General features: G+C 53.7%; 1 protein-coding gene across 2 annotated transcripts in view; it reads left to right on the forward strand.

Annotated features, from left to right (window-relative positions):
• Positions 1 to 18,558, forward strand: part of PLXNA1 (plexin A1) — a 129,692-nt gene that overhangs the window by 99,930 nt on the left and 11,204 nt on the right. For both annotated transcript variants that reach the window (XM_074835806.1, XM_074835807.1), the window contains exons 22-30: positions 1,007 to 1,263; positions 5,555 to 5,621; positions 10,886 to 11,032; positions 11,844 to 12,003; positions 12,562 to 12,665; positions 13,398 to 13,494; positions 14,151 to 14,341; positions 15,087 to 15,256; positions 17,469 to 17,681. In XM_074835806.1, the coding sequence (XP_074691907.1) occupies positions 1,007 to 1,263; positions 5,555 to 5,621; positions 10,886 to 11,032; positions 11,844 to 12,003; positions 12,562 to 12,665; positions 13,398 to 13,494; positions 14,151 to 14,341; positions 15,087 to 15,256; positions 17,469 to 17,681 (1,406 nt within the window). The remainder of the gene's footprint in view (positions 1 to 1,006; positions 1,264 to 5,554; positions 5,622 to 10,885; positions 11,033 to 11,843; positions 12,004 to 12,561; positions 12,666 to 13,397; positions 13,495 to 14,150; positions 14,342 to 15,086; positions 15,257 to 17,468; positions 17,682 to 18,558) is intronic.

Consider the following 18,558-nt stretch of genomic DNA (forward strand, 5'->3'; position numbering starts at 1 on the left):
AAAAGCACTGATCCAAAGTTTTGATTGAAGTGAAATGATTTGATGTGTCAAAACCCAGTTCTTCATTTTGAGTCAGTGTTTTGAAATGAAAAGTGTTGTTTTGTCTCCAAATATCGGCATGAAATGAAATTTTTCACTTATTCTCCCAATCAGGAAGACAAGGGATGGGGGGGGGAATAATTAAAATTGGTGTTTTACCAAAGCAAGGCTTTTATTCAGAGGAAACCATCTTTTCTCATGGGAAAAGGTTGTGCTGTAAAAATGTTCATTTCTGATAAGAAATGTGGTCAGGGCTGACCAGAGCTGAGCTGATGATGGCAGCGTGGGGATGAAAGCATCCTAGCCCAATCCCTGCTGGGCCCTACGTGGCCAAGTATGGCCAGAAATACAGCTTCAAACATCTCAAGAGGAAAGGGAATATTTCAGGCTGTGTCTGGAGCGGGGTAGAGCCAGGTTTCTGCTATTTGCTTCCCTGTCTGAAATCCAGCCCCCCAAAAACCAGGTGGGTTTGCTGCTGGTGGAGCTCAGGGTTGTGGCTTTATTTGCTTTCTGTGCAATACCCGAAGCGCGTGTTGCAGTGACTTGGGTGGGAATTGAGCTGCTTGTTAGCTGAAATTGAAAATTATAATTTGCGTGTGTGTTTGGGAGAGAAAGAGTGTTTGTTTATGGGAGGGAAGCGCGTGTATGTGCCTGCACATGCGTGGGAGGGTCTTTGTGTGGAAGTGTGTATATATATACACACATATATATACATTGATGCCCTGAGACTGTGTTAACGTGACGATGAGATAATACAACCTAGATAATACCTCTGGAGGGAAGTGAGGCTGATCATCAAAGAGGAAGCTTGGTAGTATGAAGAGAGCAAATCCAGCTGCTTTTTTACCCTTTTTCATCCTTTCCTCTTGGGGGATGAGGATGAACCGAGGGTCTTGTGCAGCCCACCATCATCTTCTCATCACCCTCCCCCTTGTGCCCATCTCCCAGCTTTGCTCTATCCCTGCAGGTCCAGGCGAATGTGGAGAAGTCCTTGACTCTCTTCGGGCAGCTCCTGAACAAGAAGCACTTCTTGCTGACCTTCATCCGCACTCTGGAGGCTCAACGGAGCTTCTCCATGCGGGACCGCGGCAACGTGGCCTCCCTCATCATGACAGCGCTGCAGGGCGAGATGGAGTACGCCACTGGGGTGCTGAAGCAGCTCCTCTCTGACCTCATTGAGAAGAACCTGGAGAGTAAGAACCACCCCAAGCTGCTGTTGCGAAGGTGAGCGACCATCTGAGAGGTTGGAGCTGTGGGACAGTGTCCAGGCTCTTTTGAGCGTGTGGATGTGAGCTGGTGTCCTTGAGGGATGCCATCAGTGATGGCTTTGGTGGTGGTGCTGGGTCTGTCAAGCATTTCCTTGCCTGTCTGCATGCAAGTATGAGAAGGATGCGGGGCCACCTGGCCCCAGCAGCTCAGGAGTTGCCCGGGGGATGTTCTCTCTCTGGTTCGGCCTGTGTGAGTTGGTGTTGTCAGGGAAGCAGAGAACAAGGTGCTCGGCAGCTGCTGGCTGCAGAGACTAGCACAGGGAGGGTGTCAGGCGCTGTTGGGTATTTCTGCAGCCATGCTCCCTCCTGCTTTCCCTTCTCCGGGTGACCAGGTGGCCCCCCACCTCTCAGCACCTGGGGCGGCTCTCGCCTTGCTGCACGGGTGGCTCTGTGAGCTGGCAGCAGGCAGTTGTCCTCCTTTGCCCGCTGCCTCCTCGGGACTTGCCCACCTTGCCAGGCACGTGGGGGTTTTCCTGGGAAAGCCAAGCAGATCTTTGCAAGCTGGGAGTCTCGCCGGGGCTGGGAGGGAGTGTGAGCAGGAGGCAGCCTGCCAAGCCCTGCCGTGAGCCTGCCTGGCCCATCAATATTTAACGATAGCTCTGAGCTCTCCTTCATCACGGGCTGATGAATATTGAAAGATACACCAAGTGCTGAACAAAAACAATTAATAAGCTCCACCAGCCCAGCTCGAGGCCCTCTGTGCCGTCTTCTCCCTTCGCATGCCGTGCCGTGCCTCCCCATCTCCTCCTCCACCAACCTGGTGCCACCAGCCTCCAGCAGAGATGCAGGGACGGCTGAGAGCCCTGGGGCTGGCAAGTCACCAGAAAGGCTCAAGAAAACTAGAGCTTCTTTCAAACATCAACTGATGTTCATGGCACGGCCAGACTGGACAAAGACTGTCAGATTTTGTGTGTCTGACCTGGGGGAGATGCCTGGAGAAGACACAGATGTGAGCTGGTCCCAGTTACACCACTGCTACCTTCCATCGGACAGTCTCTTTAGGCACATTGTTTTCTTATTCTCTCTGCTTCATTTATCCCATTACAGGGGTGCCCTTAATTTCTCAAAGCACCTCATCAGCAATGTGCCAGAGAGGGGGTGCGGTGCAGACCTGTGGCTGGCCAGGGGGTGGGTCTTGGAGCTGCCAACCCCTCTCTCCTATCCCCGTTCCCTGAGCGTATCCGTAGACTCTTCCCTTCTTGCTGTCCCTCCACGACACCAGACTTCACTGAAATATTTAAACTGCCTTTCCAGCTTCTGGGTCTCTTGGAGCATCACGAAGTCGCTGCCATCAGAGCAAAACTCCAGCATGAAGTAAATCAATAAAATAGAAATAAAAGGCAGTGCAGGGATGCCAGCAGCTGCAGTGGCTGAGCTGTGGGGGTGGCACAGGGGCAGAGCCCAGCCTGTGTCAGCGCGGTGGGAGCTGGCAGCCCGAGGACTGTTGCTCCCCAGCCACAGAGCTCGAGGGCCTATTGCAGGTGGAGCTGCAGGAGGCTGAGGACAGGGCTGGTACCTCTACTTGTGCCTCCCCAAGTGATATTTAATGAAGAGACTTCGTTCTTCCGTGCAGCCATGGCGTGGAGCAAGCAGTGCTGAGGGCTGTGCTTCTCTGTCCTTTTGATTAGCCCTGCTGTTGGGCGTGAGAGCATGCTTACCGCCCAGGGCAACTGGATTAACATGGATCTAACTGGGGAGAGCTGCTATTTATTTTGTTATTGGATAATCCTCCCAATGCTGTGGCATCTGGCTCTATCGCGGATAAAGACAAACATCCTCTGGAGCCTGGGTGGTGGCACTTTGGATGAGTGTTACAGGCTTGTCAGCAAAGAACCTGGGCTGGGGAGGATGTTTGCTGAGTAACTTCAGTCTACCCACATCCCTTTTCTTTTCCCTTTTTCCTTCCCCATGATGGATTAATCTTTCTGGGTGGGTGCAGGAAGGTTTCCCTCCCCTGAAGGCTCAGGTATTGCCATCCCCTAATGGTTTAAGAAGGGCTGTGCTATTCCAGAGAGGACAAAAAGGGCTAAGCCCCATTAGCACGAGAGAAACCCTTGGAAGGGACCATACAACCCTGAGTCAGCTTGAATAAACTCTGAGAAAGTGGATTTCCTACCCCAGCCATCTGGCCATCGGGAACTGCTCCTGGCCCATCTGCCGGGCACGGCCTTGCCATTGAGCAGTGCACGGCGTTGGGCAGTGGGACTCCTTCGGGTGGCTCTGACGTTCGGGTTCCTTCTGGGTTTTGTTCCTTGAGCCAACCTGTTTGTATCCGTTCCCCTGGTGCAAGAGGAATGCAGCCACGTCCTGGAGATTTTTAGTATTGCTTGTGCTTTCAGGAGCATCTGTGTGTGCAAACAGCTGATCCGATGATTAATGGGTGGATAAGCTGAAGAAGCCGAACTGGAGAGGGTCGAGGGGCTGGCTGGCATTTTTATTTTAAAGGGAGTGAAAGCCACTTTAAAAATAATGGATGTGTTAAGGGGAGTTTTAATCTTATGGCAGCAAGGCCAGGCTGCGGTGCAGAGACGGGCGCGTTAAGCTGCCCTTGTAGGGCTGCACAGTTCACCTGGGTCCTGTGTCACCTTCAGCTCCCTCTGTGCCAGGCTGTCCCTCTCCTCTGATGGTGTGGCACGTCCTGGCTGCAGTGCCACCCCCCTGAGGTCCCCCCATCCTGTTGGGCCCCACCGTGTCTCACACCGATCTTGTGGAATCCTGCTCTCCCTCTTGTGTGCCTGCAGCACGGGGATGGTCCCAGACGGACACGGGTGACTCCCCTGGACCTCCCCTGCCATGCTGCTTTGGAGCACGATGGCATCTTTGAACCATGCTTGAGGAGACTAGGGGCAATATCTAGGTTTTCTCAAGGCAGTTTTAGCTGCTTCCTTCAACTGCATCTCCAAAAGCTGAGAGGCACGGCTCCGTTTTTAAACTCCGTTTGGAGCAGGTGGTTGCAGCATTGTTCACCCCAAAATCCTGTCACCATCCCACTCTGAGGAGACACACAGAGACCTGGGATTTCTGCCATGCAGGCAGGGATGGGTTAAGTCCCAAGCCTGACACAGTGTCTTCATACTGTGCTCCAAAGGTAGATGGAAAACAGCTTAAGCTTCCAGCCACTGCTCTTACTCCTTGCTCCTTTAATCCCCTTGGTTTTGGCTGAATTAGTACTGGGGATAAATTTGACCAAAACCATACTGGGATCAAAGTCTCCAGACCCAAATCCATCAGTGGCTTTAACCAAAGCCACGTACCAGTGGACCGATGCCCCCTCAGGTGGCTCTGCATCCCTGCCTGAGAGCCACCCAGATCCCGGCCCAAGGGCAGGGGCATGGAGAGAAGCAAGGGTGCAGAGCCTGGCCTCCTGAAGCTTTACCATCACCACTGCTGAGTGCCAAGAACCAGGTGTATTCTCCTCCAGCAGTTCTTCTGAGCAGACCTTACACAGGTGGCTGGGGAAAACTCTCTTTATCCCTCCAGTATTGGTGGTGATTGTCCTTTTGGTCCTGGGCTTTGAGACTGTAGAGATCAAGGGCTACTTTGGGGGTTGCAGGAAAGTCCCATGTTACCCAGCAGCAGTGGGCCGGTGTCAGGGCAGCAGCAGTATCAAGGTCACTGCAGGAGCAGAAGGCAGTAGCAGCTCCCCGGTGGGGAGGGGGGGTTTCCAGCTCCATCAGGCACGCAGTGGTGTGGGAGGAGGTGCTGCTGTCGTGGGAACGTGGATCAGGATCTGACTTTGCCTTGCAACCTCAGCTCTTCCCTTCAGGTTATGCTTTAACTGGGGAGCTTGAGGTGGGTTTGGGGATGTTTTACCTGGCTTTGGTGTCTCATACAATCCTCCTGTGGAGGGAGCGGCCTGGTTCCAGTGGGACATGATGGAAGAAACAAACTTCATTGAAGTAGAAGAGAGAAGCCAGAACCAGGGAGAAGCAGAAAGCTGATCATCCCCTGGGCGAGACTCCCCGTGGGAGGAGGTCGTGCTCGGCGCTCTCAGGTTCTCCAAATACACTGGAGACCAATTTGCTTATTCTCCTGGGGGCTGCTGTGGCTCAGCGTTGCGAATGGGCAGGCTTTCCACTATTTGCTGTCTGCTCGTGCCCCTTTGCTGCAAGGCTCCTGCCTTTCCAGATGTGACCTTTTAAAGCCAAAAATAATTTCGCCACAGGCCAAGGCTGAGGTGGCAACGGGTGAGATCAGAGACCTTTAATATCCTCTGCTGACAGCTTTGCTCTCTGCCTTCCCTGCAGAACGGAGTCAGTGGCAGAGAAGATGCTGACGAATTGGTTCACGTTTCTGCTGTACAAGTTTCTGAAGGTGAGTTTGGGGAAGGGGTGGCAACCCCGTGTGGGCAGGGAGGCGGTTCCTGCCTTGCAGGGACAGGCAGCGTGGTATCCAAAGCCTGGAACGACGTGTTCCTGAGCACTGCTGCTCCCTCCCGGAGCAGAGATTGCTTCCCAGGCCTCCATTCCCATCCCGGGATTCTGGGATATGATTGGTGATTCTGGGTCTCCTTTTGGGGAAATAACTGAGCTGACTGAGAAATGGAATCGAGACTGGGATTGATTAACACTTAGTGGGTTTGAGATCTTCTTCAAAATGGTGCTGGAGAAAGGATAAATCTGAAGCAACTCAGCTGAGTCTTGAATCCCTTCAGTGTGGTCCCAATTCCTCCCTCCTTGCTGTGTAACTCGAAAGGAAGAAGCCCCAGAAGCTGGTCCTTGTGTAGACATGACTGATGGGAGGATATTTCTTCCTGTTTGAGCTGTAGTTTGATGTGCTGCACTCTTCATGTAACACCACTGCTTTTCCTTCATCTCTTTGACGCTGAGGCTGCGTGGAGGGGAATCAATTCCCCCGGCATCTCCACTTCTTCTCTGCAAAGGTGCCGTGGTGGGGATGGACACCCTGTGGTGGGGCCTGTTGTCAGCTGGGGACACGTGTAAGGGCTGTTTTTACCACTGGTTCATCCAACCCATACGGAGAACGTTCCGTCAGCACTGGTGCTTCCACTTGCTACAGCCACACCAGCAGCTGTTGGGCTCCAGCCTGTGGACCCCCAGCTCTGTCCTGCTGCTGCTTCGGGATGACACCAGCGGGGTGAACGGCGCCTGCGGTCCTGCCGCCGGTTTGTCAGTCAGCAGAGCTGCTTCTTGGGATCCTGCCTGGAGTCAGCGCAGCGAGGCTGGGTGGCACGCAGCCGTTTTTGTGGGATTTCATCCCTCATTAAGATAAAGAGGGTTTGAACCGTTTCCAGCCAAGAGATGAGAGCGAGCAGGAGTCTGTGCAGAACTCAAGTGATCGTCAACGAGAGGTGATTTATAATATCACTTACATGCACTTGGCTTTTTGCCTCTGTCGAGGGATAGCCTGTATCTATAAAAATCTAGCTGTAGCGTGCGGTGAAGGTTGCTTTCCAGGGGTGAAAGAGGAGGAAGGCTGTGCCGTTGGTGAGGAAATGTCAAACCTCCCAACACTTCTTTGAACCGGGGTGTTGCTCAGCAGGGCCACCCTCTGCCCCTGCAGCGGCAGGGCCTGGTGGGATCAGGTGGGACACTGGCAGATGGCTCTTTGGGCTCTGTGGGGTCAGTGGGACAGGCAGGAGTAGCTCTGGCTGTGGATAAACTCGCTCAGGGCTCCTTGAAGTGGACGGAGTTGTGCTTTGGCTGAGCAAAGTGCAGTGCATGGCCTTCGAATGCCCACAGCGGTGTTTGGGGACGTTGTGCTTCTGTGTGTGACTTGATGCCCTTAGAATCACAGAGGCGTAGAATCATCCAGGTTGGAAAAGCCCTTGAAGATCCTCCAGTCCAACCATGAACCTCACACTGACCGTTCTCAACTCCACCAGATCCCTCAGCACTGGCTCAACCCGACTCTTCAACCCCTCCAGGGATGGGGACTCCCCCCCTGCCCTGGGCAGCCCATTCCAACGCCCAACAACCCCTTCTGCAAAGAAATACTTCCTAAGAGCCAGTCTGACCCTGCCCTGGCACAGCTTGAGGCCATTCCCTCTTGTCCTGGCGCTTGTTCCTTGGCTCAAGAGACTCATCCCCCCTCTCTGCACCCTCCTTTCAGGGAGTTGTAGAGGGGGATGAGGTCTCCCCTCAGCCTCCTCTTCTCCAGACTAAACCCCCCCAGTTCCCTCAGCCGCTCCCCATCAGACCTGTGCTCCAGACCCTGCACCAGCTCCGTTGTCCTTCTCTGGACACGCTCGAGTCATTCAATGGCCTTTTTGGAGCGAGGGGCCCAAAACTGAACCCACTCATTGAGGTGCGGCCTCTTGGCCTGTCCTTGGCAGGGCTGGGCTGTGTGGGCAGGTGATGGGGGCAAGTTCACCTGGTTCAGAAGCTGCTTTGGATCAGCTCATGTGCCACCACTGTCCTGCATCTGTCTGTCCTTTTACAGCCCTGTTGCCCTTTGGAGAAGCTTCTGGGCACATTGCCAGCACAGGGCAGGTCTGAGGATAAGGAGTAGCAGGAGAGGGAGATATGGGGATGGGACCAGGGCAGTGCCTTTTTATAAAGTCCTTGGCTACACTGTGGCTTTGGCAGGGGACAACATCTCCACTCCCTGTGTGATAGCAGCAAGAGAAAGTCTGATCTAGATGCACCATTACAGGAGGAACATATGTGGAGGGCCTGCATAAACCTGTTGGCTGTGAGATTTGTTATGCTGGGAATCATCTCCCCGGGGCAGTGATTGAAATGCCATGACTTGGTGTTTCCAAGCGATGTTGTTTCCACTTGAATTAGACTGGAAGAGACTTGAGGATGTGCTCATGGCCTCTGCTGGGCCAGTCCCACCAGAGAAGACCCGCAGGGCCATTTCTGCCTGCCTCCCAGGGGTGAGGTGGCATCAAAAGTGGGAGAAACCTGTGGAGTAGATGGAGAGGTATCACAGGAGACAGTTTACCAGCAGGGAAACTGCACCAAACCGCAGTAATCGTGCATGTAAATGAGGCAGGAGGATGTGTGACCAGCTGCCAAATTGGCTCTCAGCAAACCTGCCTGGAGCAGGGCTGGGCGCTCAGTGTGGCCGTGATGTGCTGGGGTGGGGACAGGGACAGAAAGTCCCCCTCGCCCAGGGCCAGCAGCGTGGGGAGCCAGCTAGGGCTGGTGCTTTCACAGGGACCCTGTAGTAGCATTTATCAGACTCTTAATGAGGCACCCTGGGGAAAGGGAGAGGGATAAATCGAGACAAGTGCTGAAAAATGCACGATATTAGGTGCCTGATGAGCTAGATCTAGTCAATAAGACACTTTGAGTGTTATCTGGCTCGTCTCAGCCTGCTCCCAGCGTACCGATGCTTACATGCACGGGGCTGTTTGCAGTCGCCCTCAGCTCTCACGGACAGCCCCCACAAAGCCCCCTGAGGACAAGAGGTAATGGCCTCAAGCTGTGCCAGGGCAGGGTCAGACTGGCTCTTAGGAAGGATTTCTTTGCAGAAGGGGTTGTTGGGCATTGGAATGGGCTGCCCAGGGCAGGGGGGGAGTCCCCATCCCTGGAGGGGTTGAAGAGTCGGGTTGAGCCAGCGCTGAGGGATCTGGTGGAGTTGGGAACGGTCAGTGTGAGGTTCATGGTTGGACTGGAGGATCTTCAAGGGCTTTTCCAACCCAGATGATTCTGTGACCCACATTTGGAACAGGTGGGGAAGCCAAGCTGCAACAAGTCGAGGATGCGCAGTTGGGGGACAGGGCAGATGGACTGTTTTGGTTGACGTTAGGGTGCCTGACAGGTCAGAAGGAGACCAGGATTCTGGGGCATGCAGGAGCCCCCAGCAGCCTGCACGGTGCTGGAGGAGTGGCATACCCATCCCCAGGACCACGGGTGCCTCCATCCCTCCAGGGAGGCCATGGGGCCAGCTCTAATCCATGCATCCAGAAAGAGATTTATTCCCCATCAGCCTGACCGGTGTCTGAGGAGCAGGGGAGGTGATGCTGTGATGCCTGGAGTGCAGCTGGGCCACCGACGGTGCCACCTCTCTTGGTGGGGATCCCCAGAGGTGGGCGCAGAGCTGCAGGTGCAGGGGAGCAACTGTGTCTTGCTGGAAAGTGGAAATCTGTGGGCTGAGATGGGAGCAGCCGTGCCAGATGTGAGCAGGGGTCCTGCTCCAAGCTATCCTCCATCCACACCACTTCCACAGACTTGGAATTTTTATGAGGGTTTTTTTACAAGCAACTGAAAGAAGCAACTCAAGTCTTTCCACCATGGCTGGAGGGGTGGTCTCAGGGTGCCGTGGGGGCCCCTCTCTTGCCAGGCAGCCGGTAAGGTGCAGCGTAACACCCACCTTGGGTCTCTCACTTTTCCAAGCTGACTTAATGAAGCCAACTTTGCGAATGAAACATAATTTCAAAGACAGGCGTGTTGTCGGAAGGTCTGGGGATGATGTATGCCTGTTCCTGCTCGTTAGCAGCTGTCTCTTTAATTACCGCAGATGCTAACGAGATGCTAACAGCATATGGTGACAGGGAGAGCCGCCGCACTTTGCACCAAAGTACAATTTATTTGTGAGGCGGCCGGGAGGGAGGGGCGAGGGCCTGTGGGGTAAAATCTGCTGGGACTTACTCTCTGCTCCTGTTGTACCCTTCTTTCTCCCTTAGGGCTAATGCCTGTATCTGGAAGGGCTCATTGGGATACAGCTGAGGGAGGGGTTTGGGCCCTGGGTGATAAAGGGGTGTCCACTTCCAGCCCCCCTGCACCAACTCATGGGTCCAGGCTGGTTGGTGCCTCCAAGCTTGGTGGGACCTTTGCTGTTCCTGGGTTGCTGCAGGTCCAGCATCTTTGGGGCAAATATCTCATCCAGTTTCCCTCTCCCTTCCTTCCACATATGAGATAGATGCTGATGTGGCCCTGGCTGGTGGCTAAACTGCCTCTGATGTCATTTGGCAGTGGGGACACATAGGTGGCAAACTCTTTAATTGCCTGGTCCCCTCCATCAGCTGGAGGCTCAGGGTAGGGCTGTCAGTGAGTTGCTCTCTTGTTTTAACTTCCCAGTGGCTCAGGCTGGCAGTGTCCAGCTGTCACAGGGAGAAACACCCCTTGACCTTCTCTCCTGTGAGACTGGGCTCCTGGCAGATGCCAGAACTGCGTCGTGATACCTGGACAAGAGCCCCCAGGCTGTCCCACTGCAGCGTGCCCTTTCCAGTCCTCGGGTACTTCTCTCTGGGCCAGCTCAAAAGATAGGCTATATCCCATACACAAGGTCCACAGACCCAACCTGCTCTTCGCTAGCCCTGGATTTAACCTTTTTACCTCATTTTTGGCCTGTAGAATGAGCATAATTCATCAGGGAGTGTCTGGAAACTCTCAGAAGCTGAGCCTAGGGGTTGATAGATAAGGGAACAACCTCCAGTGGGCTTGGAAGGAGAGAACTGGGTTCCTTCACAGGATGAATTTTACCATGTGCCCCCTTCCTTGCAGTCTTGAGCAAGGGCTGGAGACTCTTCAGAAAGCCACGTGTGGGGCTTGATGCTGCAGGGCCACAGCAGGCTCATGACACGGTGGTGGTTCTTGAAAGGCAAAGCTGGTGCCTGGCACCCTCTCACACCCCTCTCTCCCCCTCTCCTCCATCCCATCCTGCAGGAGTGTGCTGGGGAACCGCTCTTCATGCTCTACTGTGCCATCAAGCAGCAGATGGAGAAGGGACCCATCGACGCCATCACAGGAGAGGCTCGCTACTCCCTCAGTGAAGACAAGCTTATCCGGCAGCAGATTGACTACAAAATGCTGGTTAGTGCGATCGAAAGCCTCAGTGGTACTGGTGCTTGCCAGGACTGCTAGGTCCAGCTGTTTAACGAGATCTTGGAGGCACCCAAAGTACTTTGCAGAGAGCAGTTTGTCTCTTGTTCTTCTCTCTGGTGTCCCTGGCGTGCCTCTTGCCCTGCTCTGTGGTGTCCCTCTCAGCTGTGGTCAGAAACGGGTCCTTTGCATGGCGAGGTTTGCTCTTGCCATGGAGCTGAGACAGCCAAACACGGACTGAATCCACGCTTCTCCCGGCAAACCCCATGGCCCTGACAGATATGGGGCCAGAGATGCTGTTGAGCACATGCTACCTGGAGCAGCCAGTGGCTCATGTTGGGTGGGGATCAAAGTTAGAGCCTTGAGTTTGCTGCAGGAGATGGAGGGATACTCCTGTTCCTCTGTAGGAGCCATCTCTGAATGATAAGCCAGGCCTGTCCCCGGGCTGAGCCTGCAGCTGGTTCTTCACCACTGATCTCTACCGGGGTGGGGTTGGGAGTGGAGTGGAGTGTGCCCAGGCATCGCTCAGCCTAGGCAGGTTTTGGTGAGTTTGACATGATTTGCTGGCCCAGGATTTCTTCGCTGACACTGTGCTGCCTTTCTGGGAACAGTTGGAGATTTGAGGGTGGGGGGGGGGAAAGGGGGAGCGGGAATGTGCCGTGTGGCTGTAACACCTCGGTGGCCCAGGAGGTGAGAGGACGTGGCTTGTAGGCAGCTGCAGCCCCGTGTCCTTGGATCTGCCTTTGCAGCCAGCGCGTCACAAGCTCTCACTTGAGTCTTTCTACCCCAATGTGCTCTGCAGACCCTCAACTGTGTGAACCCTGAGAATGAGAATGCCCCGGAGATCCCTGTCAAGGTGCTGAACTGTGACACCATCACGCAGGTGAAAGAGAAGCTGCTGGACGCTGTCTACAAGGGGGTGCCCTATTCCCAGCGACCCAAAGCCGGAGACATGGACTTGGGTAAGAGAGAGGCCAAGTGCTTCCCTGTGGGGAGCAGGGAGGTGACTGCAGAAGTGTCAAAAAAACTTGTTCAAGGCAGGAAAATCCGCATCTCTTATGGGAGAGGGGATGTGGCAGGAGCAGAGCATTTGTGCTTGTGGCAGTGACTGTGTTTGGGGACCCCTGGCATGAGAGTGTGAGTCCTGCCAGTGGAGAGGACGAGGAGAGGAGCCTCCTTGGCTCTGGCTGTGGTCTGGATTGCAGGCTTGAGGTGGCTGAGGTCCAAGGAGGCCAGCAATAGTTGAGAACAGTGTTGATAGTCCTGTTCTTAAAGGAGGGGCAGGAGAATGAAGAGGAGAGGAGCAAAGGAAACGGTCGCCAGAGTCAAATCGATGCTGTCTTTTCTCGAGTACTTAGAAACAGCTTTTGCCCAACACCATATTGATAGTCATCAGTCCTAGGGTTCAGAAAGTGGTGGGAGGGCTCTTCTATTGATGCCCAGACTCTGCTCCTACTCTCACCTCGGTTTTGTGCTACTATTGCCTCCTAACCATGAGCCCTTCTTCCCCGTGGGGACAGAGTGGCGGCAGGGCAGGATGGCCCGGATCATACTGCAGGACGAAGATGTCACCACAAAGATTGACAATGACTGGAAGAGGCTAAACACGTTGGCTCACTACCAGGTAAGGCTGGCTGTGGGAGAGGCCACTGAGCAGTCACCAGCTGCTTTGAACTTGAGCATCTTTTCTCGCTCCTCAACTTGGTCAGAATCACAGAATCATCTGGGTTGGAAAAGCCCTTGTAGATCCTCCAGTCCAACCATGAACCTCACACTGACCGTTCCCAACTCCACCAGATCCCTCAGCGCTGGGTCAACCCGACTCTTCAACCCCTCCAGGGATGGGGACTCCCCCCCTGCCCTGGGCAGCCCATTCCAATGCCCAACAACCCCTTCTGCAAAGAAATACTTCCTAAGAGCCAGTCTGACCCTGTCCTGGCGCAGCTTGAGGCCATTCCCTCTTGTCCCATTACCTCTTTGTCAGGGCCAGGGCTCAGCTCTCCAGACTGCTGCTCATGCAGGGGCATGGCCAGGAGGTCTGCAGTCACTCTTCTGCCTGGGTACCATGTTAATGGTCCTTCTGTTCAAGGAAGCACTAAATGGGGCATCTCCAGGACTCATAGAGGCTGTTTCCTGCTCTGACCTTACTTTGCCATTTTCATGCCGAGATTTCTGGTGTGTTCCTGTTCTGACCCCTTCCCCAGAGCAGTCGCAGAGGTGGATACATCGGTCTCCTTTGCTGGAGATGAGTGTCCCTGGGATGGGGTACAGTGTAGCTTCCTCCCTCCTGGGCTGGTTTCTCCCTGCTGCGGGGCTGCTCCTCCTGTGCCCCTGCTGACACCATCTCTGCCCACAGGTGACGGACGGCTCCTCGGTAGCCCTGGTGCCCAAGCAGAACTCGGCGTACAACATCTCCAACTCCTCCACCTTCACCAAGTCCCTCAGCAGATACGGTGAGCGAGTAGGGGTGATCCTCCACTGCGCTGGCAGGGGAGGCAGCGCTGGGCTGCGTTTGCAGGTGTTTGTAACTGTGGCTCATGTGAACAAAAACCCCAAACTCCCGTCTCCTGCTGTTTATTCTGGTGTTGGAGAGGGAGCAGATGCCCTCAGAGCCATCTCTCTTTGCGACATGTCAGACTCGGGGGAGAAAGACGTGTCAGATGGCTGCTGCTAAGGGGATCCCCTTGTTTATTCCCCTGAAATCCAATTAAAATAGTCACAGAGGCACTTTGCACTTAAACGAGCAGAGTTGAGGACTCCAGCGAACACACTGGCAAGTGTTCTTCAGCCTTGGTTTGGAAGGGAATAGTGTGGTCAGCTCAGACTGACACAGGAGGCATCTGTGATGCTGGCACCTGGAGCAGGACAGGCCTCTGCAGAATCCCTTCGCATGATGGTTCTGGCCCCTGTACACCAGCCAGGCTTGCACAGAGCTCAGCGGGCTGTCAACAGTCCCAGCAGAGCTTCCAGTCTGTGGCGACTGGATCCCAAAGCTCCCATTTCGTGGCCATGACGTGCCCTGAAGCCGCAGTGGAGGGAAGGGGGATGCAGGGGCTGCTGTGGGGTGGTGGGCAGGGTACGAGCATCCCCCTCTGCTCGGTGCTTGCAGAGAGCATGCTGCGGACCGCCAGCAGCCCCGACAGCCTGCGCTCACGGACCCCCATGATCACCCCCGACCTGGAGAGCGGCACCAAGCTCTGGCATCTGGTGAAAAACCACGACCACATGGACCAGCGGGAGGGCGACCGGGGCAGCAAGATGGTCTCCGAAATCTACCTAACCCGCCTGTTGGCCACCAAGGTATGGCCCGAAGGTGCAGAGCTGCCGCCTGGCTGTATCCACCTGAGTGGGGAAGGGTAGTGATTTGGGTTCTCCAGAAGTCGTGAGCACTGTTTTTTTATTAGCCTTCTGCTTCAGCACAGGAGGAGCTACTATCTTGGTCTCTTTCCTGAGCTGGAGGTGATGGTTTTGTGTGTCAGAACCCTCAGTGAATATCCCTTGAGTGGATTTTCCTATTTGGTTTTTGCACCCTTTGGTGTTTTTACTGTTCTCTGTATCCTTGAACAGCTGCTGGGCTGTGAAGCAGAGATGCCCTGGGGCAGGTGCCTCATCCTCTTCGGTGTTTGGGCTAAAGCTGCAAAATCAGTGATGTGGGAAGGGTAAATACCTGGGGCATTTGGAATCACAGTGGATTCCCCTTCCCTCAGCACATACAAAACCTTCTCCAGTGCCGAGCAGGTGTTGTGTGTCTGAGATGTCCCTGGAGAGGAGCCGAGGGCTGTGCTGAAGATACTGGCTCAGGATTGCAGAGACTGGGCTCAGCCATCTCCCCTGTGCCTTGGCTCCCTGCCTCGTGGGACGAGGTCTTGTTCAGCAATGTCAGTCATCAGGTCTTGGGTGTAGGGTTACACAGACCATACTGTGCTTCTCTTCCAGGTGGTAGGAATAGAAGTGATATTGGTTTAAAGGCCAACCATTAGTTAAAGGCTCATCTCTGCTGGCGCTGGGTGTTGCTGAGTGGCCCTTCTCTCTTCCTCCTCCTCAGGGCACCCTGCAGAAATTCGTGGATGACCTGTTTGAGACCATCTTCAGCACAGCGCATCGTGGGAGCGCGCTGCCCCTTGCCATCAAATACATGTTTGATTTCCTGGATGAACAAGCTGATAAGCATCAGATCAATGATTACGATGTCAGGCACACTTGGAAGAGTAACTGGTAATGGAGAGGGGCAGTGGGAAGGGGGGCTAACGATATCACAGCTAACGATACTGCCAACCCCTCCCACAGGGAGCAGAAATATGTCCCTGGAAATGATCCAGGACAAGAGGCCCATATCTCTGTAGCTGGGCTGTGGGTAAATCCCTTGCATGCCTTCTTGCAGCAGAAAAAATCCCAGGAATGCAATGCTTCCTCAGCCCTTCCATTCCCAAATCCCAGGCACCACGCTCGCCCTGAGGGCTGGGGTTGATTGAGGACCTCAGTGGTCCCGTTCCCATCTCACCTTGGGCTTCTCCATCCTCCAGGCTCCTCCAGAGATGTCAGCCCCAATTCTCATCTCTGCTGTCCTGAAGGTGTTTCCAGAGTCCCTCCTATCACTCAGACGAGCGTGGCCTAGCAAAGTCAGCGTAAAGCCATGTAGACATCCTGCCTGTCGTGGTTTAACCCCAGCCAGCAGCTAAGCACCGCACAGCTGCTCGCTCACCCCCCCCCACCGTGGGATGGGGGAGGGTAAAAGTAAGAAAACTTGTGGGTTGAGAGAAGAACAGTTTAATAACCAAAGTAAAATAAAATAAAAATAATAATAATAAATAGTAATGAAAAGGAAAATAACAACAAAAGAGAAAACCCAAGAAAAACAAGTGATGCAAATGAAAAACAATTGCTCACTACCAACTGACTGATGCCCAGCCTCTTCCCGACCAGTGGCCCCCCGGCCAGCTTTCCCCCTAGTATATATGTTGAGCATGATGCCAAATGTTATGGAATATCCCTTTGGGCAGTTGGGGTCGGCTGTCCTGGCTGTGTCCCCTCCCAGCTCCTTGTGTACCCCCAGCCTCCTCCCCGGCAGGGCAGCACGAGAAGCTGAAAAGTTGACTTAGTGTGAGTGCTGCTCAGCAACAACTAAAACATCACTGTGTTGTCAACATTATTCTTGCCCTAAATCCAAAACACAGCACTGTACCAGCTACTAGGAAGAAAATTAACTCTATCCAACCCAAAACCAGGACAGTTGAGACCTCTGTAAATGCCATGCTGGGGCCAAGGCTCGAGCAGGCATCGGCTTCTGCTCCGGAGCCCCTCCTCTGCATTTTTCTTTTCTGCTGCCTCACTGGTTTCATCTCTCTGATCTTGCCGTTACTGGAGACGGGTACGTACATTCCCGTGTCTGGCATTTGTTAAATGGCAGCCAAATTGCTTTTGTGTAGTTCAGTAACTGTTGGCAATTAGCAGGGCAGGAAAAGAAACATTTTTAAATGGAGATGTGAGAGCGCGGAAGCGCTTGGAACTGATTTATAACTCAGCTTTCTATATTAAAAGAAGGAGCGAAAGGCAAGGGAGGAAAAAAAAAGCCCCGCTCCGCAGGGGTTGGGCATGCAGGCTCCTGCATACTAATGCCTGTGCTTATCTCTGGGCGCTAATTCGATGTGTGGAGCTAATTTCTCGAGGCCGTTCCCTTCACAAATGAAATATGTACATGCACCCGGTACCCTCATTAGGAAAGTCCTGGGGAATGAAGTGTGTTTTGTCTAAGATAAAAGCATTCGCTGGGTGTTGGTGCTGAGGGATGACAGAGCAGAGACAGTTTCTGATGGGGGGAGGCCCTGAGATGCTCCTGGGAGAGGAGAGGGGCTGCAGGACTGGGAAGTGGAGCTGTGGAGTGTGGCACGTGTGTCAGTACGCAGCAAACATCCAGTCAGTGGCTGGCCAGGAGACCTGCTGCCTCTACAGCTGAGAGCTTTATTTCCAGCATCTGAGGCTGCCTAAATTCTCCTCTGGTGTTAAATGTGCTAATGAGTCCCTTGAGGAGTCCAGTTAACTCCCTCCTCCGATGCGGGAGATGTGTGAAATGCCACATGGCACCTTCGAAGGGATTATTGATGCGGGAGAAGGGACCATGCGTGGTCTGACCCGTGGGCTCAGCAAGGGCTCTTCCCTACGAGTGGATCCGTGGAGAAACCACAGATCTGCCCTGCCCTGGTTTGCCTTTGGAGACGTTGGCAGCGCTGAGGAAATTCTCCACGGAGAGATGTGGCCATGTGGGGGTGGGCAGAGGGCAGATGTTTGCATACCCGGGGTGCTGGGAAAAGCAGCCTGCCCAATTCTGGGTCACGGGCAGCTCCTTCTCCACAACTGGAGGGGTGGGGGTGTGCCAGCTGCCCTGCAGGGCTTAGTTCAGGTGCTGACTCCTGTTTCCTTCATCCCTCAGTCTACCTCTACGTTTTTGGGTGAATGTGATTAAGAACCCCCAGTTTGTGTTCGACATTCACAAGAACAGTATTACTGATGCCTGCCTATCCGTGGTGGCTCAGACATTCATGGACTCCTGCTCAACTTCTGAGCACAAGCTAGGAAAAGACTCTCCTTCCAACAAACTACTGTACGCCAAGGACATCCCCAACTACAAGAGCTGGGTAGAAAGGTGAGTAGACTTGGCAATAGCTCCTTGCTTCACCTGGAGGGCTTACAGTGGACATAGGTGGGTGTGGGGACTTGGGTCTCCTCTTGGCAGCCATCTGAAGAGGGACTGTACTAAAGCTTGTGGAAGGCAGTCGTCTCTTTTGGGAGATGGTGCTTTCTCGTGATTGTTTCCTGGAATGATGACAGAGCTGTTTATGACTTGCTTAAGGAGTGCTAAAAGCAACCTCCACTTTTAGGTTGCCCAATGTTTTCTGTTGTAAAAACTTGGTCTGTGCTAGGGAATTGCTAACACCTCCCTTGATTGCTTTCGAAGAGCGGTGAGAAGTCAGCCTTGGACTAGAGAAGTGCCTTTTTTTACCACAACAATACACGCAGGTTTTGCTGAAATGGTTGAAAATTCCCATTTCCCATCTCTCATCCATCAGTACATCTCACCTGGGATCCTGATGAGAGCACATGCTCTGAGGCAGTGCTGGGGCTGCTGTCGCTGTGCCGAGGAGCAGGGAGAGGAGCAGGTCCCCTGACTCCTTCTGACACCCTCCACCTTCACTGTGAGCTGAGGAGAGGCATCCCTCTGTCCTGCTGAATTAATGCAGTGTTAAAGGTTCGGGGTTTGAATGCTGCTGATTGCAAATTGATGTGCTCAGGCATAATGCTGTGTTTAGCTTTATCCTTTTGGGAGAGAAAGCTAGGAGATGTCCTCCAAAGCCCTCCAAATAGAGCTACTGTTAAAATGTTGCTGTCTTGTGAAGTGGGACTTGATCAAGCTTAAAAAATGGCAGATTTCAGGTTGCTGATGCAACTTTCCCCTTGTGCTGATATGCTGTGCTATAGATCGTGGTTGGTTTTTTTTTTTTAACTGCAGACCCTTCCCATTT

Source organism: Strix aluco, chromosome 11 (assembly GCF_031877795.1).
Source record: "Strix aluco isolate bStrAlu1 chromosome 11, bStrAlu1.hap1, whole genome shotgun sequence".
Taxonomy (NCBI): domain Eukaryota; kingdom Metazoa; phylum Chordata; class Aves; order Strigiformes; family Strigidae; genus Strix; species Strix aluco.